The sequence below is a fragment of the Xenia sp. Carnegie-2017 genome, unplaced genomic scaffold, assembly GCF_021976095.1.
Source record: "Xenia sp. Carnegie-2017 unplaced genomic scaffold, XeniaSp_v1 HiC_scaffold_25, whole genome shotgun sequence".
NCBI classification, from domain to species: domain Eukaryota; kingdom Metazoa; phylum Cnidaria; class Anthozoa; order Malacalcyonacea; family Xeniidae; genus Xenia; species Xenia sp. Carnegie-2017.
Window position 1 is genome coordinate 1,650,848 of NW_025813488.1, and position 26,803 is coordinate 1,677,650.

Below are 26,803 nucleotides of genomic sequence, written 5' to 3' on the forward strand. Positions count from 1 at the left end.
AAAGACAGCAAGGACGAGAAAGAAAGCAAGCTTCGTTTCAGGTCCAATAATGCCATATAATAATCCTTTTAATAACCTCGCTTTCTCGATCTTTACTGATAAATATTGGACCTGTGTCTTTTTGTATAAACCTCGCCCTACAGGCTCGGTCTGTACAAAAAGACCTCGGTCCGATATTTCTCCGTAAAGACCTCGCGCCTGGTTGTTAAGTTAACTATTACTTGTCCGAAGATGTCTTGAGTAAAGACGAAACGTCCCAATAAATTCAATTTCATATCCTTTTAACATTTTTTTGGTTCATCTCAATGGCTCTATTTAAAGCTTTATGTTGGGAATTAATTTTTATCATACGAATTCGATTTCCGCTCTGCACTTCTCTCGCTACTATTTTAAATAATGACCTTATCGAACACATTTGAATGTTAACCTTTCAAATCCTCTTCCTTGTGAACAAGACAAGTTTACTCAAAAGGAGAGAGTCTTACACTACAAGTCCCGGGCTTGTGACCGATATAGCAGAGTTAAAAGGTGAAAGGTTTATCATAAATTAATCAACTGAATATTCCTGCTCATTTTTGTTGGTAACCATGTTAAACAGTTCACATAGCCAAAGCTCGAATTCCATATTAAATATACAGTAACATATTTCGATGGCTGTAAGTGGGATGCTTTCACTGAAGGGCAATGGTGTACGTATTGTCTAACGTTAACATCGGATTATATTACTGTATACTCAATATATTAATCCTATTAATATACTATGTATATATTCTTACTGTATACTTAACAAGGAATTTCAGCTCTGTCCATATGAACTGTTTAACTGCTATACTGGTCATTAACCGGTGACTTTTATGTAGCGCAAGGCTCTCTACTTTTGAGTAGACATGTCTCATTCGCATGAAAGAGGGGAGGAAGTTTAACCACAGAATAGGCATCTAACAGAAGACTCACTCGGCTGAAATAGTGGCTTATTTTTTCGGCAAGTGGCTTATTTATTGCACGAGAATGCTATTTTACTAATAATTACCGCTTAAAGCAAAAGTTTGCCGAAATTTTTACAAAGAGTTATCATCTTGCGAAGACGATAAGGTTCCAAGCCTTTGTAGTGCAATACGATAAATTTGTAAAAAACATCTATATTTTCTATTGCGATCTAGCGGAAGTATCTTGCTGGAAGGCGTGTCTGCTTAGAATTTGCTTCAGAAAAAGTGGGGGGACACAAACATCAATGGTTCGACACGAGTGGACCTTCTGTTAAGATAGTCTATTCTGTGGTTTAACATTCAAATGTTGTTAGATAAGGTTCATTATTGTTTCTAGTTGTTGGATAAAGCATTATGCTATTCTTTTTGTGTCGTTTCATAACATTCCAACTATTTAACCTTTTATGCCATATATATAGTTGGCAAGATAGGAATATACACCCCAATTTGCAATAGATATTATATGGTTAGTATACTAAAGTCAAAAACATACCCTGGTATGGTATATGAAAGTCACCCATGGCCATATTACAGAAACCACAGTTATAAACATAATATATGACCATATATGAATGCAATAGTCCGTTTGCCATAAATATTGTATAAGACAACCCCAGCACATACAAAATTCCTAAAAGAATGCAGGGGGGAGAGGGTTGCTGATAAAATATCGGTTTTCACCTCAAAGAAACATTTTCTCTCCCCTCCCAATTTTCGGCTTCACAAATTGCTCTTGTCTTTGTAGGTTCAGAGAGAAAGACCCTGCGAAATCTTATCAATTACGTAAATATTACCGTTAATTGGACCACTCCTCGGTTAAAGGTACGGTTACGTAAGCTGGGGTTTTGCTGCATGTTGTAACTTTTGAAAAATTTAGTCGCGATGTATGTCGGACATGAGCTTGTGAAGCCGTGGATGTTCGCGTATCCGTACATCCGCAACTTTTTGAGTGTGGATGTGGTTTAAAGAAAGGACACGCACAAATTTAGCTTTTTGCTTCAGCGTTTATGATAAATTGAATGCTGGCTGAATTGATAAATGAATAATAAAATGAAAAAACGGATTTAAAATGAATAATATGAAACAGTGTCGTTCCTATTCTAAGTTTCTTGCGTTATCACATCGTGAACATGGAGCACCTACAAAAATATCGAAAGCTTTCAAAGCTCCTGTTATTGGGGCAAGGCGCGTAAAAGAAGTCACGTGCATATTGCAGGAAAGAGGGTACATAGTTCAGCGAAAATAAAATTTTTTCGTCATAACTATCTGAAAGACGGTTAAAGTGAAGTTTATATAATTTTATGTAAACAAAAATGACACGTGAAAACATTGAATTTTTTCCGATCAAATACATTACCAATTTTTAATTTCAAAGTAAATTTTATTGCGCTCAATAATTTGTCAAACTACGTTCGCTTATCGCGAAATTTATTTGTTAAAGAAACTTATCTAAAGTCGCTTTGGTAGTCTACGCTTGTCGAGTGAAGCAATTCCGACGGGTTTTGTACGTTGAAGTTCAGAGAAAACGGGTTGAGTTGCACAATACAAGTCAAAATATACAAAAAAGGTGGCGGCTCTGACCAGTTCTCCTTCATCGTTTCACGCGAATTTTCGTTTATGACGTCATATGATGACGATTGCTGTATACCTAAAATCGAGAACATTCATCAAAACAAGAAACTCTGTTACTAATTAATCTACGGAAGGCTACCTTGTATGACTAAAGGTAAATACTCCATTTCCATCAATTCCTATAAAAATGAAAATAAAAATGAATTGGTGGTCTACAGCTTGTTCCGATAGCGCGCTGTGGTGAAAACATGGCTGTCACATATAAACTGCACAGGTAACAAGATGAAAAAAATGAAATCGGATTTTAAACATGATATTTTTGCACATTGAGCCGCTCGCTACTATGATATATCTAGAAGTTGTCTACTGGCGGAAATTTTTCAAGTTGCATCCGTTTAAACAGGACAGATTACTCTTGTGGGGTTAACTCAAGCACTTGACTAAAGTCAAGCAGTTGAACATTAACACAAAACAGTTACACATTTCTCTAACGGCGCACAGTAATATTTGAAATCGAAACGTATAATCTAGTTTACATCAAAGTATGGAAAATATAGAAGAATAGTATCGCAGGAAAGATACGTGCGTGCTTGCAAATTATGAATGTTTTTTTTCGTGAAATCCCTTCTGAAATGTTTATTGTTGGCACAATTTCAAAAGAATGTCATTCATAGTGATCAACGAATCTAATTAAACAAAAAGAAAATACTGCGCATCTGACTTAATCCACATGTCAAAATCTACCCAACCCTAACCCTTGTTTTCAAGTTAACCCTCAAGTGGTACACAAACACTTATTAAACACAAAGATTTATTTACAGTTACCGCCTTAGGAATGGTAATTTTTAGCTGTTAAATAGAAAAATGCATCGCGCAATGACAAAAACTTAAGACTTCGACATTAGTGACTTTGCCTTCATTATCGTAGGCGTCATGTTCCAATAGAGAGTTTTAGTTTGCCGTTAACGACAAACGCTAAACCGCGAAATATCACGTGATCATGGCACGGAAATGATCACGTGATACGTTGCGGTTTTGCGTTTCAGTTTTAAGCGGGAAGAGACCCTTCTAGCATTAGGTGATTTGTTCCGCAAGCTTTTAGGTACTTTTAATACGACCAAGTGACGTTTATGGCTCAATGTATTTATTTTATGTGAGTATACATCATAAATAAGCCTTTTTCTTCGACAAACTTTTAACAAATCGTGAAATTTAGCTCATGACAGTGCGAATGGTAATATACAAATGCAAAACGCCAAACTAAAACTCTCTAATATAAAAATTTTGCGCGGTAGATATTTGTGCTAAGTGGGGACCATTTTGAAGCAACAGTACAAAAATACGCTACATATGAGTGGAATATCGATGGACGTGACACACACACAATCGGAATATCATTGTCTCCCATAAACATTATCATCAAATCTGATATTTAAAATACTCAAAGATTTAACTTCCGAACGTAATGGACCTCTTGCATTGTTTGAGTTTTGCTGGCGGGCAGATTTGTTTGAGTGCTTTTAGGCAACACTGGCAACAATGGTTAATGTCTGTTAGCATTGCCTGCAGCTAAACAAACGTAAACAAAGCAACGGGTCTATTCTTGAGTGTACATTATTTAAATAACTGGTCATCAGTTCATGGGCTTTGTTGGATATATAGCAGAAGCAAACATATCTTGGTCGAAAACTTTTCATAGTCGACACTTACTGTTCCAATATTCGATGCATCTGCCATTGAATTCAATCTAAATTTAAACAAGAAAGACCATAAGACCGTCATGCTTCCTTACTATTTTAGTCTTTATTATAAAAGACGAATAATTTCGATGGGCTATTCTAAATGAACGTATACGAAATACTATTTCCTTGCAACAAATTACAAAAACATAGATGTGTAGTTCTGAAAGGGCGAAACAGCGAGAAGCAGTGTAAAAACCAACTGATTACACTCAGTCTCATCATATGAAACGGTCTGTTGGCAATCTCATTCTTAGTATGGTTATTATTGTTTGGCCTCATGCAGAGAAAATGTATGTAGTTTCTTACAAGTTTATACAATCCTTGAATGATTACCTAGAGAATAGAGTTCTCAACCCGCGCAAATACGTATCTTAGGTTCGAGTTTTACTGATCACTTACAGTTTACATCCTTCTCGAAATTCGGTCTCGGGAATAGGCATATCGTTGCTGTCCTCAACTCTTTCCATTTCGGCGGGAAAAATCTCCAATGCAAGCAGGCAAATAAGATGAATTTTCGTTAGCGTAAGAAAAGCTAGAAGAACACTCCAGGCATCGTTCAGCACAAGTGAAATATATCCAAAGCAATTGACGACGAGTATATTCAAATTAATGTCGGCAACAGGCTGGAGTACATAAAGCGTGACGAGCATGCATGTAATTGCACTCCTCCTGCTACGGCTTAAATAAGTTTATTACTATTTCGTGCAATACAAACAAAACTGGATAATAAAGCTGAGTCAGCAATTACATCTACAATACATAATACCTTTATCATTCTCGGACATATACGTTTAAAGAAATGTACGTTAAGTTGACAAAAAGTTCGGAAATATAATGTAACAGTGAATAGCCCTTAAGTACCAGTGCTTTTGGGTACAAAAATAACACGCGACCGGGCATATGGATGCGGCATTTGATAGCTAGAACAAACCAAGAACTTCTTCGGTCTCCGTATTTAAATCGACATCGTAAAAGCAAGGTCTCGTCGGCAACCCGGGCATGGTGCTCATCTAAATAAATAAGGAATGGTTGGCAAGAATGAATGAAAGGTTATAGTTGATAGTGTTATCTTGGTAAAACGTACCGTGCCCACCAAAGGAAACAGAAAACCAGCGCCAACACTCGCACGCACATCACGGATAGGTAGTATGAAACCTTCAAAAAAAAAATGCAACACCGTTTTGGTGAGACAATTTACAATTCGAACTTTATTCATTTGCAAACAAATTCTTCCGTACGTACCTTTTGGGGCGCCCTTCAGTTCAGGATTGTGAGACAAGGAAAGATGTGTCTTCGCCATACAGATGGGGAGGTCGTTGAATCCTTGACGCCGAAACAGATTCACTCTTTTTTGAGCTTCTTCGGAAAACTCAACGCCGTCAGCGCCGTAAATACTCCGAGCGATCGTTTCAATCTTCTTTTCAATGGGAAGCTGAAAAAAATGAGTTTCATTACCAGCCAAGTCCCAGGGTCGTTCGCTCAAGAGTCGATATGAAATTTATCAAATTTACAGCGATCTGTAGATTGTCAACATAAAAATCACACGTGCAGAGGATCTGCTTTGAATTGTCTTTGTATTGGAATTCAAGGAATTAAAGACTCCTTACTTCAAACCATTGAAACTAAGGCAAATTTACGTGTGGCAGAGGTAAATATGATTATTATAACGTACATCCAGGTCATAGAAACTTGAAGTCAGTTGGCTGTTGCGTGGCTTGAATCACGGCCTCTGCTAGTTTCATAGCTCCAGAACCTGAGAAGAAAATTAAAGATATTAACAGCTATTCGCCCAATCAACTATCGACAGTCACAATGTAGCAACCTCCGTCAGCCCAGTGAGTTGATTCCACGGCATTAAAAGCGCCAGCCTCTTTGCAAAGTTGCACAAGTAAATCGACTTCTGCATCCGTATCTGATCTGATAAAGCAGAGCAATGAGTCTGGGAGAAAGAGACGCCACCCGCAAAGAGAGCAACTTACTTAAAACGGTTAACTGCCACCACGACAGGAACGCCAAAGAACAAGGCGTTCTCAATCTGCTTAGCAAGATTTGAAAATCCACTCCTGATCAAATCTAAATCCTAAAAAAACGAGAAAAGGATTGTTTGAACGAGGATAGGTTAGCAATCCGGAGATTGGTGATCAAAATTACAAAGATCAAATGAAATGTTCGAAGGCTCAAACCTCGTGAATGTATACTTCGGACAGAGGCCGACCTGCGACAACCTAGATACAGAAGCAAATGTACCAAATGTAAAAGCAAATGAACTACTTGCATCTACTGGTATCGTGATTGAGGCCCACATACCTTAGGACCACCGCCATGCATTTTTATGGCTCGAACGGTTGCAACAAGCACAACGCAGTTCGGAACAAGACCTAAACATGAAAAGATTTCCAGCACTTCCAGTCGAAGAATGTGGTACACGGAAAGACAATCGTCGGACATACCGCTATATCGACATTTTATATTGAAGAATTTTTCCATTCCAATGTCGGCACCAAAACCAGCTTCGGTGACTGGAATGAACAGTATCAAAATATTATCACACTACGATTTTCAAATTGCTGCACTTATTTTGTTTGAAAAGTTACAACAGATGCAACAGTCACTTTGACCAAATATAAATACACACAATGGCTGCAATTCCCACAAAGAGATATCTCCAATAACGGTGCTCCACAAAATATCGGACGAAACTCATCCGTGTATAAGCAATAAATTAATAAATCTATAGCTGAGTCTTTTTCGTGGTGACAAAACTAAATATTGCCCCCAAAAGCGTAATTGCCATAGTTGATGACCCGAAACCCAAGAAAATACAAGAAACCCGAAAAAAACCCGAGGAAAACCTTGAAGAGAAACCCAAGAGTTGTGAAAAGAACTGTTTTATGCATAGTGTGCATAGCGTCTTAAATCTCTGAGACAGTCCTTGTCACAACTTTTGGGTGGCTCTTGGGTTCAGGCCATTGAACATATATACTCACTATATGGATGATAAGGCTTAAATAAGCGAAAGAACACAATCATTAGTTAGAAAGATACAACACATGTAGTTGAAGGTGACAAAGGTTGCTTTCTTAACAACATTGATTTTAGTCGAAAGGCATTGTAGTGACCGAGTTGCGCGAAATTTCACAGATACAGTGAATATAGATTAAAACTTACAAACAAAGCCATCTTTTCCAACGAGCTTCAACGCTATTCTGTCGGCAATGATGGACGAATTACCATGGGCAATGTTGGCAAAAGGACCAGCGTGTACGAAAACAGGTGAACCCTACATAACGAGCACGTTTGCGTAAGTTTTACAGTGTTAACTGCCTTATCTTGCTGCTACACTCGTGATACAATCCAAAAATAAGTTCTAGCTTTCAAACCTCCAAAGTTTGCATCAAGTTTGGCTTAATGGTGTCCTTCATGAGAACAGTTACGGCACCTGTCACTCCCTAAACATTTGGAAAATCGAAATAAATCGCAAATAATTAAACAATGGATTGTGATGGGTAAAAACTCTATGGCTGATTAGATCATAGAAGTCACTTTTCCCTGACATATAAATAACATACACTACTCTGTGACTGATTACAGAATGACATGCACTTATCCATGGATGATCACATGAAAACATACACTTCTCTATTATTGACTACACGATAGCATATGTACACATCTCTATGGCTCACTACAGGATAGCATACACATCTCTATGGTTGACTACAGGATAACATACACTTCTCTATGACTGACTACACGATAGCATACATTTCTCTATGGCTGACTACAGTATAGCATACACTTCTCTATGACTGACTACACGATAGCATACATTTCTCTATGACTGACTACACGATAGCATACACTTCTCTATGGCTGACTACAATATAACATACATTTCTCTATGGTTGACTACAGGATAGCATACACTTCTCTATGGCTGACTACAGGATAGCATACATTTCTCTATAACTGACTACAGGATAGCATACACTTCTCTATGGATGACTACAGTATAACATACACTTCTCTATGACTGACTACAGGTTAGCATACACTTCTCTATGGCTGACTACAGGATAACATACACTTCTCTATGACTGACTACAGGATAACATACCCTTCTCTATGACTGACTACAGGATAGCATACACTTCTCTATGACTGACTACAGTATAGCATACACTTCTCTATGGCTGACTACAGGATAACATACACTTCTTTATGGCTGACTACAGGATAACATACACTTCTCTATGACTGACTACAGGATAACATACACTTCTCTATGACTGACTACAGTATAGCATACAATCTCTATGGCTGACTACAGGATAGCATACAATCTCTATGGCTGACTACAGGATAGCATACACTTCTCTATGGCTGACTACAGGATAATATACCCTTGTCTATGACTGACTACAGGAGAGCATACACTTCTCTATGGCTGACTACAGAATAGCAGACACTTCCATGTATCGCCATAGAGCACAGTCAAAGTGTTTTAACATGGCAGATGGAGTAATTATTGCGGCTCAAAATTGATATTACCAAATCATCAGCGGTTACAGCGTCACCATTTTTGTTACATGCAACGACCATCTTTCCAAAACTGAAACGTAAAGTCTTGGTGAATGACAAAATAAAAGTTAATTGTACGGTACACTGGAAAAATATTAAAGATACGTAATCTTGTTGCAAACACGACGACATAAAAAGTAATCAGATTTTAGTGGAGCACTTGCGCGCAAGAAAGTCCGGACAAAACCATCGGTATTTACCGTTCTTTCATATCCTCAAGATTGTTAGCAAGTGCCAAAATTGCCATAATTTCACTGGCAACAGATATATCAAATTGACACTAAAAAGATAAATTACTAGATGTAGCTTCACCAACCTAAATGATGTTGATGCAAACGACGTTGAAAATCAGCGATGCATTGAATCACAAACATTTCAACTTCGCTATAACATGTATTTCGTCAACTTACTACTCTCACGTGACCCTTTTCCGTGGGAGACTGGCCAATTGTAATTTGCCTCAAAAATCTGTCATTCGTGTCCACGACTACAGGGGATACGAAAGGCTATCAGAACAATATCCACAATTATCTGCTTTTATCAACGTCATAGCAATAAACCTCTTTGCCACGTGATGCTATCAGGATCAATGTCGAGTCTTACAAACATTCCAGATTCCTCTGGAGTGAGATCATCGGGTTCTGTCTTATCGATTCCAAGTTTCTAAATTTAAATCAGGGAGGGGAAACGAATATTTAGACGAGTTCAACAGCAGTTTGAAGCACAGAACGGCAAAAGCGCAGCCGCAGTAATTTCATTTTTCTTCCGTGAAAAACAATCAACGGAATTATTTCATAAAGAAATGAAACGTAATGAGGACTCAAGAATCAGGTTGGTTTTATGACCACATGGAGAATACATAAATAATAACAAAAACAGAAGGAGTAATGGTACCTTCAACCTCTTTAGCATTACATCGGTGAATTGTCTTTTCCCATCCGTAAGAGGAACGAGTCGGTTGAATAGAGCCTAAATCGAGACAAAATCTCCTTGTATAATGGACGATAAAACCTCACTAAATGTTTCAAATTACAAAAAAAGATACCTCGTTGGTTTGAGTGGATTCGTGAAAAATCCGTGCGTCAATTGCAGCAGCTAAAGAAGAAATGTTTTTTTTTGTCATTGAAAGATCTAAACACCGCACAACGAGAAAGTTCCCTATGTATTGTAAGTGATAAATGAACGAATCCATGTCGGCATCTCTAAAACGGTTATCAACGAATAATGTTGCTGAATCGTGAATGAAACTAATTATACCACTTTCCAATGTTAATTTTGAAATTAAGTATTTTTTTAATTCAAGAGACAATTCGTCGCTTTTTAATCAAAGCACGAGTGCCCCCATTCTCTACATGGTATTTAACAAGTTACGATAAGTCTAACGAGTGCTGTGTTTAAGTATATAGGATTCGCTCATATAGAATTTTGATACAAAATATCTCGGATGGAACTTTCTTTTTGTGTGGCATTAAGTTTCTCGTTGTATTTAAATATCGTTAGCACAACAATTGAACACACCAATGAGATTATTGGCTGCTGTGATGGCGTGTATATCTCCGGTAAGATGAAGATTGAACTAAAGTAGAAGACAAAGTATTTCGCTGATGATTATGAACTTCTCAACAATAGGTATAGTTTCGTTTGAAAATGGTCAAATCTCGTTCAGTCAGGTTGATAACTTCAACATTCGTTCAATGTTTGATGGCATACTACTGAACAAAGTTCTGGTTTGAGTTTTGAGTGTTTAGTATTGTAAAAAGTAGCCGTGTGATTGTGCATTCATAACGTGTTCAATATAAACTCCGTGGATCAATATAATTCACACAACCTCTTCCATGGGGATGACCTGCGAATATCCTCCACCCGCAGCTCCGCCTGCACGGAGAATGATGAAAAATGTTAAGATAAATGCATAAGAGTGATATGATGAAACTAGGGCTTCGATAATTTGAGAATCAAAACAAAAAACCTTTAATGCCGAATATTGGTCCTTGAGATGGCTGGCGTATGCAAGCGAACGTATTTTTCTTCAAGTGAGCGGACATTGCTTGGGAAATTCCGATCGTTGTTGTACTTTTCCCTTCTCCTAAAGGCGTCGGTGTTATCCTACGGCAACAACACAGAGTGTACAAGGTTTCGCTTAACGTGAAGGAAACCCAAAAGAAATGGCATCCGCCACACTATACAAATCAAAACACACACCCTGCCACGACGACATATTTTCCTCCGCTTTTGCTTTTCAAACGATCCAAAACTCTCAGAGAAACTTTACATTTCATCTTGCCATAAAACTCCAACTATAATTAAAAACATCAAGTGGAGTGGACACCAGGATGGCAGAGTGTGAAACACAGGACATCGAGAGGAAAAAATATGAAAACATGTGTGGTAATGCGATTACACCTCTTAAATATTTAGCTTAGTAATCCTTGTCAGACGATTGAGTCCGTTTTCTTTCTATACATTAACTTTGATCCCCACGCACGTTTAGTTTAAAGAGCATGGGCACTAACCTCGTGACTTTGAATACCAATTTCACTCGCCAACTTTTCAATGCTTTTTGGATACTGAGCTTTCGATATTTCAATGTCACTAAAAACGTTATCAAAACATTGACGGTATTGTACCAATAACGAAGAATGCTTCCATCACGTCAAACTTCAGAAATTGTATTCGAGCTAGTGCTAAGATTCGGATTATAAAGAAGGGAGTGAATAAATTGTACATTGATGTAGATCATCTAGACGAGTGCAGTCCTAATGACTTTTGGTGTTTTAGTTGTCTAACGTTTTCACAGTCGTGGCGGTAGTCTCTCTCACTTGCCCCTAAAGATGACTACCGCTAAGGTTGTCGAAACGTCAGTCTACACCAACACCAGGACTCCGCTAACCTGAACGATCTACATTTACAAACATGTAACTATACTCCCAATTTCAAACCATTCATACATACTTTTAGTCATCCTTCATAAACTGTATCCTATGTTAGTTTGACAGATCAAGTTAGACCATAAAATAGAACGCAATAAAAGAAAGCTGAATTGGGGTGTGGGGGACAAAACCATTTTAGTCGTTATCATAAGTGGGAAAAACTCCAACAGACACACCTATCTATCATATTGTGCGCAAAATTCCCACTAACAAACTAAGAACACTTCTCTTGAAATCATTCTTCTCGACTAACTTTTTTTCGTGAAATGAACAGGTTTGAAGTTTTAGCGAGCGGATCTTCCTTATCGGTTTGAAGATCCCTAGCGAACGGGAATTTATGAGACTTTTATCTCAGATAGCTGATTATTACGTACAGAGATTAAAATGCTACCAAAATCGCAAAACATACGATTATAAGCTATAGCATTGCTTACAAATATGTAGCTATAAAAATGGTGCTACTCTTGCGAACATCTATTTATATCAATAGCAATCTGACATAACTAGATAATCGTAATCATATGTACACTATACAATAAAAGTGTGTCAAACTTTTTATATATGAAATGCTTTCGTAATTGAGCACATCCATATACCCTACGCACGTTTATGACACTGATGTAAATTTACCTTGGAACAGGTCGCACTGTTTTGAGAGGCAAAAACTTTATTTCCCATAAACCAGTCTAGGATGAACAGAAAACAGTTACTAAAGCATTTCATTTCTCAACGTCGTACAATAACTAGAACTTTAAACATCTCGGTTTGAAAATATGACAGTCATAACTTTCTAGTAAACCGTCATGATATGTATGAAAGAATAATGTCCCGGTTTGTCACATTCTTCGTAGCTTTCTAAACATTTTGTAAAAAGGCAGCAGGGAATAACCCATCTTAAGTTTCGGTGTCAGGACCTTTTCCTTCATGATAATTTTTCTAGCACTTTCAACGGTATTCTGCATTAACATTGCCACCGTCATTGGACCCACGCCTGTAGAAGATGAATAACAGTAATAACTCATGAGAAATACGTCAGAAATCGCATAACTCGGTGTACATTGATGTTCTACGTAGACACTAATGGATGGTAAATGATTCAAATGGATACCTCCAGGAACAGGCGTGATCCAGCTCGCTCGTTTGGCTGCTTCTATGTAGTCAACATCTCCAATCAAACGATGTCCGCTTTTCTTACTTGAATCTTTGAATAGAAAAGTTCTCATTTACATTGCAATGGAAACACACAGAACGCTATACTTATCTATTACGATAAGTACACGATAATCATATTGATATTATACTGGAAAACCTGGAATAGCGTTGATGCCGCAGTCAATTACGATAGCACCTTCTTTCAGCCATTCCGCCTTTAACAGAAAGTAAGTGAAGCAAAATGGCAGGAATGGTAGATTATAAAGGCTGGATTCGAATTCTTTTCACAATAGCGTTCAATATATATTTACTTTAACAAAATGCGGCTTTCCTATAGCAACAACGACAATTTCGCCTTCCCTGACCTACGTAAGTAAAGAGGAATGCGAAGTTAAACTAGACAGAATTCGGGCCATCGAATTCAAATCGTGTTTACAAGTACGAAATATTGCTATGAAAACCGACTATATTTAGCGTTATGAATGAGATTGAGCACCATGAACATCCTGTCACCCTGACCATGATCGTAAACTTAGTAAATTATTTGTTCGTAAATCCTTACAACATCAGGCAAATCCTTGGTTCTTGAATGACAAACGGTAACGGTAGCATTGTTCCACGTTAGTACATTTGACATTGGTGCACCCTTACACATTAAGATAAAACACATATGTTATGAAACATAAAGTTTCGTGAAAAATTTTTCATCCATAAACGGTATGAACGGTTGATTTCACTGGTGGGAAACTGATTTGTGAACTTACAACAATTTTACTTCGTCCAAGAACTATCGCCTTCTTTCCCTGCACTTCAATACCTTAAGTTGAAATCAAGTTTCTTTATCAAAGTATGATGAGAGGAATGGTAACGAAAGTGGTTATTAGAGAGATTGTTTAGGAAACGCACCTGTTCTTTTGATGAGTTCGAAACATCCACGAGGTGTGCAAGGAATGATGCAGTCATTGATTTGCCCTCGAGCCAATCGACCTGCATTAACATCATTCAGGCTAAATGGAATATGATGCAATAATGGTTAGAGTCATCAACTTTATGGGCATGGTGAGTATTGCACGGAAACAATCAACAGGAACTAAGAGGTGTAATGTCAAGGAACTAAGTAAATATAGAAAGAAAATAATGAAAAAAGCGATGGGAAGGAAATAAGAAATGTATCACATGAAGAAACCATCATTCCAAAGCCATCATCAGAGAATCATAATATAAATCCTGACATGGTTTTATATGCACATGAAAAACATGTGACTTGAACGAGATTTGAACTCGCACCTTCGGGACAATAGTCCACCATTCTACCTGTTGAGCTACCAAGCCCACAAGGGTTGGAGACAAGTCAAATCTCTTTTAAACTGTGTATGGACAAGATATTCTCCTCACAATAGCAGTTTTTGGATGGTACTTTTATTCCAAAGCCATCATTGACTTGGTAGCTCAACAGGTAGAGCGGCTGACTAGTACCCCAAAGGTTAAAGGTGCAAGTTTAATACTGCTATGAGTTCAAGGCACACGTTTTTCATGTGTGTATAAAACTTTACAGGGATTCATATTATAAGAAACCATCAATAGCAACTATGTACAGGAAGATCAAGGGAATTAGGAAAATAATCATGATCAAGATAAGGAATCTAGGGCTTTAACATGAAAATAGATCATAGGGAGAAAAAAACGGCAAGTAACTGCTAGAAGTTCCTTCTAATTGTGGAGAGAATCAATCAAATGAAGATTTTCCAACTACTAACAACCATATGCCACCCTTCAAAGAAATTTCACAATAGTATTTTGTTGAAATACTTTCTAGCCAAATGTGTGTGTATTGAAGGCAATGTTTATGTTTTTCAATAACTCACCCATCCACATCTTTCTCTGGAGCAACAGCATTGGTACAAACAGATGGATCAATGGGTTCACTGGAATCTGGAGGAAGTTGAACAATGATTCCATGCACATTGGGATCATTATTTAGCTCATCAACTGTTTTTAAAACCTATGTAAATAAACAGAAAATCTCAATGGAAATTTCTTGTGATTACATATGATCATTCTAAGATGAAATCCGAATGAACCTCTTGTTCTGTAGTTATATTAGATAATTTCACATGTCTAGCAACCATACCAATCTAAATATTTAAGATAAAAATCATCAAACATAACTTTAAGTGTCGTTATTATGAAGGTTCGTCTCATGTCATACCTCGCTTGCAGCCTTAGACTTTGCTCTGATGTATGAGGTAGAATCTGCCCGATCACCAATCTATGAATTGTCAATAATGTTTCGTCAACATATTGTCGTGCTTCATAAAAATTTAAGACACTATTATGGTAGATGTTATGTTACCACACTGTCATGTTATATTGCCACATTATCATGTTACATTATTACACTATCATGTTGTATTGCCACAATTCCTGTCATATTCTTGTTTTACAATTCAGCCATTTTGGTGGTCTGATACAAAAGAATATTTTACCAGTGCTATTGTGGACACAAGTCTATGTGGGTGTGCAACATTGTTTAATTAATAAATCCCAAGAGAAGAGTTTCAAGCTAAGAATTGCCAAACTATCATGTTCTGTTGCCACATTAAATGAGTATCGTATTATACTGCCTCATTATCATTTTATGTTGACACATTATCATGTAATATTACCACATGATGTTATGTTTCTACACTGTCATGTTATCTTTGTAGACTGTCATGTTATGTTGACACAGTATCATGTTATTTTGATAAGTACACTCACAGTTTTTCTGATACACTTAATAGTACATTGATTAAAACATGATCTCCAGTTTAGCTAAGGTACATTAAACAACAAACCTGTACTATTGCTAGGCAAGGATTGAAATCTGGATATGATTCTCTTGTTTCGTCTACTATCAACTTTAATTTACCACGTATATCCCTATCGACAAAAAAGTTCCGTTAATACTTACAATACAAACCACGAAAGACAGACAGTAGAAAATTGTACTGTCTATCTTCTCCTCGTTCGCGGAACCATTTTAAATTAAGATGAGATGATTTAGCATACATCTTGAAACTTAAAACTTACTTCGCAATTTGGGATCCTTTCAAAATCTGCGCCATATTGTAGGAATAGACCAATTTTACCAAAAAAAAACTCTTGAATGTGTGATTGTATTTGTGAAGTGTCAACACGTGTGACTACTCCAGTGACTAAACAGTTCAGTCAATAATTGACATTGTGGTTTGTAATGTAAGATATTACTTATTACATCAAGTACTTGCCAAAAAGGAGTAAACAGAAAAGTTCCTAATTCCGTAATAAAGTATAGTTTCATATACTGTTGTTGTTGAAAGATTTACTGATACCTACATTTAATTAAGTAAACAAGTAGACTGATCTATTCAGATATTCATGATTAATTTTGTGCCTGCCATGTTCTTACAATGTTACATTTGCTGGAGGGGGGAGGGCAGCACCACATCTTATGCATAAACTTTATATTAATGCAAAATTAAAAATTTTTATTTGAGATATTTAGTTTTCTAAATATCATACATTGCTCCTTCACATGTGAAAATACTTGTCTCTGTAGTCATTGTACTTTTTTCACTAGCTGTGCCTTAGGTAATATCACCAAAAGTTGGATTTAAGTGCATTAAAGTAGTGTATTAAAACAATTAAACAATTAGTGGGAACTTTCATAGATATGTCCATTGCCTGTGATTCTCATCTTTACGTGAAGGTTTCTCTCCTGCATTCTCAAAGGTTGACTTGCCATCAAGGAATTTCTCTTCATCAGAGCCAGACTTCTTGGTAATTTTTGTTTTTGAAGATCTGCGAGAACTCTTCCTGAAACTGGGAAAGCGAGAAGGCCTCTTTTGGCCAGAAGATCTGCGAGAACTCTTCCTGAAACTGGGAAAGCGAGAAGGCCTCTTTTGGCCAGAATCCTTCTGCTGATGGTCAGATTTCTTGGTATTTGGAAATGGATCTGGAAGTGGATCTGGAAGTGGTTCTAAAAGTTTCTTTGCAGAAGACTCTGCTCCATTGTGACACTTCTCAATCACTTCAGGTAGTGTTCTATAAGGATTTGGGCCAGGTAAAGTCTTCATGTCAATGGGGTACATTTCCCCTGAAGACCTTCCATGAGCTGGTGGAGTGAACAAAAAGCCATTCAAATTTACACTTTGATTTCTTATAGTAGCTATGATCAATAAGAACCTCTCCAAGCCATACTGTGGCATATTATGCCATACGGTTCGTTTGTCACCTCCACTAGGCTCAGGAAGATTGAGTTGATGATGAGAATGCCATTCCCCAATGTTACACAAACCTTTTTTCGTGGTAAGATACTGACCAACACTGCCAAAATATTCAGCATCTTGATAGAAGGCAGTTGGCGTTCGTCTGCAGTTTTCCCCAGGCCCAATCGCAATTCGAAGGACCGCAGTTGTATCATCTTGCCATAAGCCAAATAAATCCCCTCCGGTTTCTAAGTTAAGATGTAGTAAAGTAGTATTTTTTAATAACTGCTTGTCTTCTTTATAAATCAATAGTTTGTAGCTTTTGCTCATTTTTAAGCAACTCCAATTTTCTAAAACTGTTCCTTGCAACGAAGTTCTCGATAAACTGCCGCGAATTTCAAGTGAAATCCAAGGTAATTCCAGAATAATATTATAAATAAAAGTGAAAGCTCGCGTAAATGCCTTTCATATTTCATGCTCGAAAGGATAAACTTCGGCAGAATTCCTTTGAATGCGAACATTTGAAAATTATGTTTCGCTTTGATTGTTTTGTCGTCACGACAATAAATCAGTAACGAAAGTGAAACGAACGTCGAAAATAGGGAGAGTCAAGGGTTCGGTTAGTTGTTGATGCAGCTACGCCATTAAAGACGTGGCCTACCGCCAAATAAAGTTCTTAAAATAAATTTGAACATTTTAGTTTACTTTAATATCTACACGGCTTCTCTTAAAATGCTATATCAGAATCTTGTAATTATTCCTATCTATTACAATGCAAATTGTAATAGATAGGATTAATTACAACCGCCCTGAAAGGAGGTGTCAGATTAGTGGTTTGGGCAGTTAAGCTAACATTATGAAGCTGTTTGTGTATGAAAATTAACATTGGGCGTGCAAAAATAATTTGAATGTGCAAACTGAAACTTTGAATGTGCAACCATATATTGAACGTGGTAATTGGCATGAAAGATTGCAAATTATTTTTGCACACCCAATGTCAATTTTGATGCACAAACAGCTTCATATAACCTCTCCCCTGGTTTGATAAGAAAGTGCGTGTGTCTTCCTGGGTTTTTGAGCAGAGTAAAGTAGTACCACAGAATAGATAAGTAGAAGTTTCACTCAGGTGTACATCGTGTGCCAAATTATCACCCAACTTCCGGTGTGGCCGCCATGTAAAAAGAAAGCCCCCAGAGTTGATTATGCTGAAGTTTTAATGGCAAAAAATGTAATACCACAACTAAAACTGTTGTAGCTGCTTGAATATTCGGAAGATTTCAATTTTACTTTTGATATTTTTTAAAGTGAAGGTGTGCAATTGATTTAAATGTTGTGAAAATACGAACGAACGAGTTTTAGCGCTGAATTTGGTCATTGTAAAGTGACGAGTAGCTGACTAAAAGGAGTTATTATTTGATCTACACAAGCACTCTCTTATAACTTTCATTTGTCGTTGTTGGAGATTTTCATATCTACAAGTGGTTAATATCATGAAGTCATTTCAGGCAGTTGAATCATTAGAATGTTGCCTGGTGTTCTATAATGTTTGAAATTGTGATAAATGTCTTTTAAAATATGCGGGACGGAATGCTCTTTGTGAAATTACGTTTTGTTAACAAAGGTTAAATATTTGTATTTGTACTTTACAAGTGTGTGGAAGATGAGAGAACCAATGAGGTCTCACTTGTGGAAAATATATCAACATTGATGCAGAATTGTATAATTCTGAAAAATATGCTTAAAAATATCATTATGAACTTGAAGATGGTTATTGAAAGCTAGCAATGGTGAAATAGTACGAACATTGGCGGCTTCGTAAAAATAGCTACAAATTATCCTGTGCGTTTAGTGAACCACGGGCAACATAAATTCATTGATCATTTGTAAATCATGTTTGTGGTGTATGCAGACCATCAAATGCGATATCTTACCATGGATTTCTAAAAACACTTTTTTGTATGGAAATTCACGGTAAGAGAAAGTAAAATAAAAGAGATCTATTTTACTTTCTCACCGTCTTGTTAGTAGAATAAAATAAAATCTAAGGATTTCTTTATATTGCATTAGACTTATACTTATGTGTACATTTTTTATGTTTCTTACACGAAGTATCCAGGACTTTTGTATTGTGACGTGACAAAAAATATGTGAAAAGTCCCAATTTTTGTTATGCATCATCGACCAGCAGCAAAAGTATGTTGGCCTCCATCTGTGCCTTCTCCGCTAGACATCCCAGTTCGAAGCCTGCCCGTCACCTTGGAAAATGCAACGCTTAACCATATCCACAAATATCAGTGTGCAAGTCTTAACGATAGTTGATGATTGTGAATGATAGAGAGAAGTGATGAAGAGAGTAAATGGAAAGTGGGAAGACGAGAGATAATGGTGGCATGTGAAGAAAATCATGTAATTTAAAATTCTTTCTAACTTTTTCTCCATAAATTTTCACGAAAAATTTGGACAGTGCACTTTGAACCTGCAGTCAAGTGCACCGAAGCCAAGGGTATTTCTTTTGAGCTAAATGTTTCCGATACAGATTTCTTTTGGAACTTCTATTTAATCGTTTTGTTTCAATGAATTTGAATAAAGAGAAATTACTGCTACGCAATTTTGCCAGACAGGTCTTGAACCCGTATACTCTTATGCTGACATCGAGTGTGTTTTTGCTGGCGCCACACCTTTCACATACTAAAGCGGTTTTAAAACTTGTATTAAGACTTTTTTTCCCGTGCATTTGAACAAAAATTCATTAATACTAACATATTGTATGTTTAACAAATGTTTTTCACCAAAACAATGCGATAAAACAACTATAAACGCAGTGGTTTTGTCTTTTTGAAGTTTTCAAGTCGAAACTTCGTATTACATGCCAATAATGCCTTCCAGAAGATGAAAGAAGACGAAAAAAGTAGGCAAAATGTCATCCATTGCCATGTGGTAAACCAGGGCAATGATGCGCATGTCCTTTGTCAATTTTTTTATTGAATGGCGTCCGGATTATTTGACTAAACAATTTATATTTTTACATCAACCTCTTACTGCAATGGCTTCTATCAAACCAAATTGTTTTTGCCAACTTTCGCCTTGCCATTGCTTACTTTTTTACTCTGGTTTCGAAGAAATGGTAAAAGCCTTATTTTTTCACCATACCATTCACCAAAGTACACGGTTTTTGCTGACTTTTGCTTTGGCCTTGCTTATTTTTTTTACTTTGTAAAAACTAGCATTTTAATATTGACATTTGCGGTGTTCTGAATCCGTATGATTGAACAATATTAAAATGAAACATTATGAATGTGTATTTTATAGTTCATATTCTACCTATGTTCAAAGGTGTCTTTTTCTATTATAACTTAAATTAACGCACGCTTCGACTATAGCAAATATACTGTATTATTTTCATCACCTTACGTCTAGAAAATAGAAAGAAATTCAAACCTTTGATCAACATTGTGATCATTTTAATTTACAAAGTGATGTAATTCATTTGTCATGCGGTAAATCACGTAAATATTACTCAAATTATAAAAGGACATTATAGACTGACACTTAAAAGACGCTTTAACTTCTGAATATACTTTTTATTGGAACTTCGTCGTTTTTCACAATTTCATTCACAGTTTTAGTGACGACCATTTGAATAAACGTCTGCAATGATGTGGTGATTGTTTAAAATGTCTACTTCAATCAAGTATCCAATGATGATTATTTCAAATGTCGTATGTGAAATAAGGACTTTTCTAAATAGAAATAACGACTGTTTGAATACATATGATTGCATTACGTTGATTACAATGATTCCATTCGAGTATGGAATGACAACTTTTAAAGATGTCGTATCTAATGGAATGAAGACTTTTACTCTTATGGAATGAGACTTTTTGAAATGTCGACTCTTTTTGTTCAGAGAAACTAGAAAAAATTACAGTGTAAAAAAGTTAGAATTTGCAATGTAAAAGTTTGAAAAAACCTTGTGCTTTTGTAGAAGCTTTCACAAGAAGTGGTTGGCTGTATGATGATGAAAATAATAACATAATGATAAAAGAAGAGCAAAAGGACTTTTAAATAAAATCCCGAGTAAAAGAAAAAGAGGGAAAGAAACAAAACTTTTCTCGCTCATGCTTATTTTGCTCGTTTGAGCCAGGCGTTAGTTATTCATTCTGTGAGTTCAAAACATTAAGATGTTGATGACTTCATGTTTATGGGGAATGTTTATTATAGTACAATTGAAGGATCAAACATTTGAGGCTGCGTTAATGTCACTAGAAATGGTTTTGTACGTTCTGTGAACAACGAGCATCATAAACTCATCGATCGTTTTTACATGATGTTTCTGATGTAAGCAGACCATCAGATATGACGGTCAATGAATGACATGCTGTACTATTTCCAAATACACATGTATATTGAAATTAATGGTTCGAGTGTAAAATTTTAGAGATCTAATTTATCTACTCTCTCTCTGTTTTGTGTGTAGAATAATGTAAAACAGAGGCATCTCTTTATATTGCAAGAAATACAACTTTAAATCACACAAGTAAACTAAATAACTTTTCTTATGCATCGTCGACAGGCTGCAAAAGTATGGTGGCTTCTCTACTTGATGTTTACCTGCTTCATGGAAAGAGTGTTCTCCCAAGTCCAATAATGTCCACGTGCTAGTTGCAAGAGCGTTTGAAAGATGGTTAAAGATGGTGAATGATGAAGAAAGGTGAGATATGTTAAGATATGTTAAGGCGAGAACATAAGTTGATATATCTTTATTTTTTCTTCATAATTTTTTTATGAAACAATTTTGATAACATAGAATGAACCTGCGCTCAATTGTGCTGCAGCCGTAAGTAATTTTCTGTAGCTGAATGTTCCCGTTGCAAAATGATTTTAGATCTTTATTAAACCTTGCATGCATTGCGAGATGCATCCGTTCTAAGAAAAAGCCGTTGCTGCTATGCAAAAATATCATATGAGCGTCTGAAAAGATGAGTTATGGGGAATGATGGAGAGATGTGAAATTCAATTTCCTTTTTGTATTAAAAATTTTGGCAGAATTACCTGTCATCTTAACTTTAACTGATCAAGCTGATCAAGGCTGTGCTCATCATGAAATAAAGGAGGGAGTTATGGTTGATTTCTGCTTTATGGTATTAAATACATATAGTTCAAAGCGATTACTGTAAAAGATTTTCACTGTTATGTAATCTTCAAATGACGTATAAAACGAAAATAATCATGAAATTTTCAGTTTATGGTTATAGCATCTATAGCAGTTCCTTTAATATATGGTTATGAGTATGTTTTAAATACCTCATACTTGTTGGCTTTATGCTGTCTTCTTTAACTTCGTACGGACAGGTTTTTAGCATGACGCTCGTAGTTAGTAAGTGTCAAAAGCTTAAAGAGAATAACATTTTTATGTATGTTGTTGTGCATGTAATTGTGTATGAATTCCATATGATTGTTTAACATAAATTATTCGAACTTGAACAAATTATCAGATATGTATTAAATCTAATCTTAAAAACAATAGGTAGTGTTACTAATCAAAAGAATTATGTTTCCCTTTATTAAATATACGCAAAATGGAAATGACAACTGACCATTGTTCTATGGTGTTATGCATTATTATAATAGGCAGAAAATAATAAGAAATATTTCAAAACTTAGATCCTCAGACATTACGTTATTGTTATTTATCTTATGAAAACTGTCATTTCGAAGGAAAACCCGTTTTAAAAATTCTTTATTATATTGGACCCGAGTCGCAAGACATTTGAAAATGCTGTCATGTCATAGAAGACTACTTTCTATTGTTTTTAGTACACTTTTTTGTCCACCTGTACACTGTTTTTGTCTTTCTTTTTATGTAAGTTTTTGTCCACCTTAGTGTCTATTTTTACGTCTACCTTTATGTCTACCGTTACGTCTACCTTTATGTCTACCTTTATGTCTACCTTAGATTCACCTTTATTTCATCTTTGTTTACCTTTATGTTCACCTTTGTTCACTCCTTTATGTTCAATTTTATATCTACATTTATACTTATCTTTATGTCTTTATTTCCTTTTATGTCCACCTTTATGTCTACCTTTATATCTACCATGTCCACCTTTATGTTCATCTTATGTTCATTGCTTGATGTTCACCTTTATGTCTACATTTATGTCTCACTGTTATGTTCACCTTTATGTTCATCTTTATGTTCACCTTATGTTTACCTTTATATTCACATTTATGTTCATCTTTATGTCTATCTTTATGTTCACCTTTATGTTCACCTTTATGTCTTCTACCTTTATGTTCACCTTTATGTTCATCTTTATGTTCACCTTATGTACATTTATGTCTGCTTTATGTCTATCTTTATGTTCACCTTTATGTCGACCTTTATGTTCCACCTTTATGTTCACCTTTTATGTTCATTGCTTATAGTTCACCTTTATGTCTACATCTTTATGTCTACTCCTTTATGTTCACTGTTATGTCACCTTTTGTCTATCTTTATGTCTACCTTTTATGTTCCCACTTTATGTCTGATTATGTCTACATCTTTATGTCTATCTTTATGTTCACCTTTATGTTCTTATTTATGTTTCACCTTTATGTTCACCTTATGTCTATCTTTATGTCTATCTTTATGTCTACCTTTATGTTTACCTTTTATGTCTATACCTTTATGTCTATCTTTATGTTCACCTTTTATGTCTACATTTTATGTTCACTTCTTTATGTATCTTTATGTTCACCTTTATGTCTACCTTTATGTCTAATTCTTTGTCTAATTTTATGTTCCATTGTTTATGTCTACCTTTATGTCTTACATTAATGCATCTTTATGTCTACCTTTATGTTCACTCTCGTTTATGTTCACCTTTATGTCTATCTTTATGTTCACCTTTATGTTCACTCCTTTATGTCTACATTATTTATCTTTATGTTCACCTTTACCACCTTTGTCCACCTTTATGTTCACATTTTCATCTTATGTTCACCTTTATGTTCACCTTTAAGTTCCACCTTTATGTTCACCTTTATGTCCACCTTTATGTTCATCTCTTTATGTTCACCTTTATGTTCACCTTTATGTCCACCTTTATGTTCACCTTTATGTCCACCTTTATGTCATACCTTTATGTTCACCTTATGTCCACCTTTATGTTCACCTTATGTCTGTCCTTTATGTTCACCTTTATGTTCACCTTTATGTCTACCTTTATGTCTACTTTATGTTCACCTTTATGTCTACTTCTTTATGTTCACCTTTTATGTCTACTTATGTCCACCTTTATGTTCCACCTTTTATGTTCACCTTTTATGTTCACCTTTATGTCTACCTTTATGTCTCACCTTTATGTTCTACCTTTATGTCCACCTTTATGTCTATCTTATGTTCATCTTTTGTTGTCTTCCTTATATTTTACCTTTATGTCTACTTATATGTCTATCTTTACGTCTACCTTTATGTCTACCTTTATGTCTCCTTTTATGTCTACCTTTATGTTTACCTTTTGTCTACCTTTGTTTCTACCTTTATGGCTACCTTTATGTACAACTACTGTCCACCTTTGTGTCTACTTTATTATTTACGTTTGTGGCTAACTTTATGTCTACCTTTTTAACTAACTTTTTGTCTTTTTTTTTGTATACCGTTGTGTCTATCTTACTTTTACTTTTTTGTCGTTTGTATCTCTTTTTGAGTCGAAGTTTGTGCCAAACTTTGTGTCAACCTTTTGTCTTCGTTTTTGTTTTCATTTGTCCTTCCTTTTGTCCACCTTTACAGACGTCTACTATTTTGTCAGCCTTTTTGGTCTACCTTTGCGTTAACCTTGTGTGTAGATTTGTGTCTACCTTTATATCTATCTTTATGTTTACCTTTGTGTCTACCTTTATGTCTACCTTTATGTCTACCTTTATGTCTACCTTTATGTCTACCTTTATGTCTACCTTAATGTCCACCTTTATGTCTACCTTTATGTCTACCTTTTTGTCTACCTTTATGTCTACCTTAATGTCCACCTTTATGTCTACCTTTATGTCTACCTTTTTGTCTACCTTTATGTCCACATTTATGTCTACCTTTATGTCTACCTTTATGTTTACCTTTATGTCTACCTTCATGTCTACCTTTATGTCTACCTTTATGTCTACCTTTATGTCTACCTTCATGTCTACCTTTATGTCTACCTTTATGTCTAAGTAAATGTCTATCTTTATGCCCGTATTTAGACGTATAGCTTTTTGTCTAATTTTTTCCCCTACTTTTGTATCTATCTTTGTCTTCGTGACGATGTGAAAATGTCTCCAACAAAAATTTTGAAATTTCATACTTTTACAAGGCTGCAAATACCCTTACCTTTCGGTCACTGAGAACACGTGTGCGACCACGTGTTTATCAACACGTTGAATGTATCTGCAATCCAATGAGACGTCTTTCGGTAATGAACAGAAAATTTACGATAGTCGTCGTTTTCTCCAGTTAAAGCACCATTTTTCCATTTTTTGTCACAATCACAAATTTTTTAAATACGTTATACTTGTTGCCTTTGTGTCGTCTTGTTCCTCAACTTTATACAAACAAGAAGTGTTTACCATGATGCCTCGTAATTTATAAAATCTAAAATTCAATGTGAATATCTTTATACATGTTTTTATGCATGTCATTATTTATTTCTTCAACGTGATTGTTTTAACGTTCATTGTTCGTACTTGAACATGCAATCACCGGATATCTATCAAATAAAATCCTAAAAACAGTATGTAGTGCTGCTAATCAAAAGATGTATGCTCTCCATTCATTAAAGATACTTACACTGTAAATGCAGTTAACCTCCAATGAAATGACTATTTTTTAAATTTACAGGGCCAGAGATGTGGTATGAAAAAGATTTCAATATTCACTTGGCAAAGTCATCGGAAAATTTTTAAAATTTTTAGATTCTCCTGATGGCTGGAAAGGGTGTATTATAGTTACTTATCACAATCTTTAGAAGTCCCTTTGTTCTATACAGTTAATAAATTTTGTATAGAAGCTTAATACCTACATGAATATTCACAAGGTTAAATAGTTGGAATGTTATCATTCTTTATGTTTACATGAATGTTATCATCTTTTCCTTCGCCCATTTTTTATCTTTATAATCCCTGTTTGACCACGGCGTCGAACAAACGTTAATCGAAGGAAAAATTATTCATATATTACGCTCTTCCAGGCTGATTTCTTTTGAAAGAGACTGAGGAAGATATTTTGTCTAAAGAAATCAGCGAAGCATAGCTGATACCAATCATCGTTGATCAAAATTGCATTTTAAGACATTAAAACTCTAGCTTCAAAAAATTGACGACAACCTACATTAACTTAAACGATTATTGAATCGTTTTAGAAGAAATCGTATAAAAATAGAGAAATGACCTCTCTCATTTTAGAATATAGCTGATTTTGGCACCGCCCTGCCACTGTGTTTGTACATACAAGCAACGGTGTGTGAAACGATAATTGCAATTAAGATATCGAAGTGCGTCGGTTAATGTTACAGAAAATCACATATTTCTTATCTTTGACGACACACTTTGACTGCATGAACCCTACGAAAACGTTATTCAACCTATCATGGGCA

The 26,803-nt window shown here is 35.7% G+C and overlaps 2 protein-coding genes and 1 long non-coding RNA gene across 4 annotated transcripts; 1 reads left to right on the forward strand and 2 right to left on the reverse strand.

Moving 5' to 3' along the window:
• Positions 1-2: 2 nt before the first annotated feature.
• On the forward strand, positions 3-26,594 carry LOC124452422. The gene is made up of 3 exons (XR_006950773.1): positions 3-41; positions 1,732-1,808; positions 26,050-26,594. It is a non-coding gene; the product is annotated as an uncharacterized LOC124452422 (long non-coding RNA).
• Positions 2,347-16,174, reverse strand: LOC124452417 (C-1-tetrahydrofolate synthase, cytoplasmic-like). The gene is made up of 38 exons (XM_047002947.1): positions 16,036-16,174; positions 15,801-15,885; positions 15,173-15,232; positions 15,045-15,098; positions 14,829-14,965; positions 13,870-13,970; positions 13,728-13,780; positions 13,526-13,609; positions 13,275-13,328; positions 13,121-13,178; positions 12,920-13,012; positions 12,726-12,802; positions 12,442-12,497; positions 11,395-11,473; positions 11,084-11,178; positions 10,851-10,987; positions 10,710-10,756; positions 10,400-10,457; positions 9,927-9,976; positions 9,776-9,850; positions 9,442-9,544; positions 9,292-9,368; positions 9,082-9,161; positions 8,852-8,912; positions 7,681-7,749; positions 7,469-7,580; positions 6,751-6,819; positions 6,608-6,678; positions 6,484-6,525; positions 6,280-6,380; positions 6,123-6,217; positions 5,973-6,053; positions 5,543-5,732; positions 5,385-5,455; positions 4,700-5,310; positions 4,269-4,305; positions 2,698-2,737; positions 2,347-2,634 (listed from the first exon to the last, which is right to left on the reverse strand). The coding sequence occupies exons 1-32, from the start codon at positions 16,068-16,070 to the stop codon at positions 5,980-5,982; spliced, it is 2,442 nt and encodes an 813-aa protein (XP_046858903.1). The 5' UTR covers positions 16,071-16,174; the 3' UTR covers positions 2,347-2,634; positions 2,698-2,737; positions 4,269-4,305; positions 4,700-5,310; positions 5,385-5,455; positions 5,543-5,732; positions 5,973-5,979.
• On the reverse strand, positions 16,452-17,886 carry LOC124452418. Of its 2 annotated transcripts, XM_047002949.1 has the most exons (2): positions 16,843-17,886; positions 16,452-16,785 (listed from the first exon to the last, which is right to left on the reverse strand). In XM_047002949.1, exons 1-2 carry the CDS (start codon positions 17,520-17,522, stop codon positions 16,650-16,652), a joined length of 816 nt encoding a protein of 271 aa, XP_046858905.1. In that variant the 5' UTR covers positions 17,523-17,886; the 3' UTR covers positions 16,452-16,649. The 2 variants fall into 2 exon arrangements, with proteins under 2 accessions (XP_046858905.1, XP_046858904.1); XM_047002948.1 differs by having other exon boundaries at positions 16,452-17,886.
• Positions 26,595-26,803: the final 209 nt, after the last annotated feature.

Excerpts from the sequence above, each read along its gene's own strand:
- LOC124452417 (XM_047002947.1), bottom strand. The coding sequence starts at position 16,070 with ATGGCGCAGATTTTGAAAGGATCCCAAATTGCGAA. Across the intron at positions 6,679-6,750 it reads TATAAAATGTCGATATAGCG|GTCTTGTTCCGAACTGCGTT; the intron begins GTATGTCCGACG and ends TTTCATGTTTAG. Across the intron at positions 6,218-6,279 it reads GTGGCAGTTAACCGTTTTAA|ATCAGATACGGATGCAGAAG; the intron begins GTAAGTTGCTCT and ends CTGCTTTATCAG.
- LOC124452418 (XM_047002948.1), bottom strand. The coding sequence starts at position 17,522 with ATGAGCAAAAGCTACAAACTATTGATTTATAAAGAAGACAAGCAGTTA.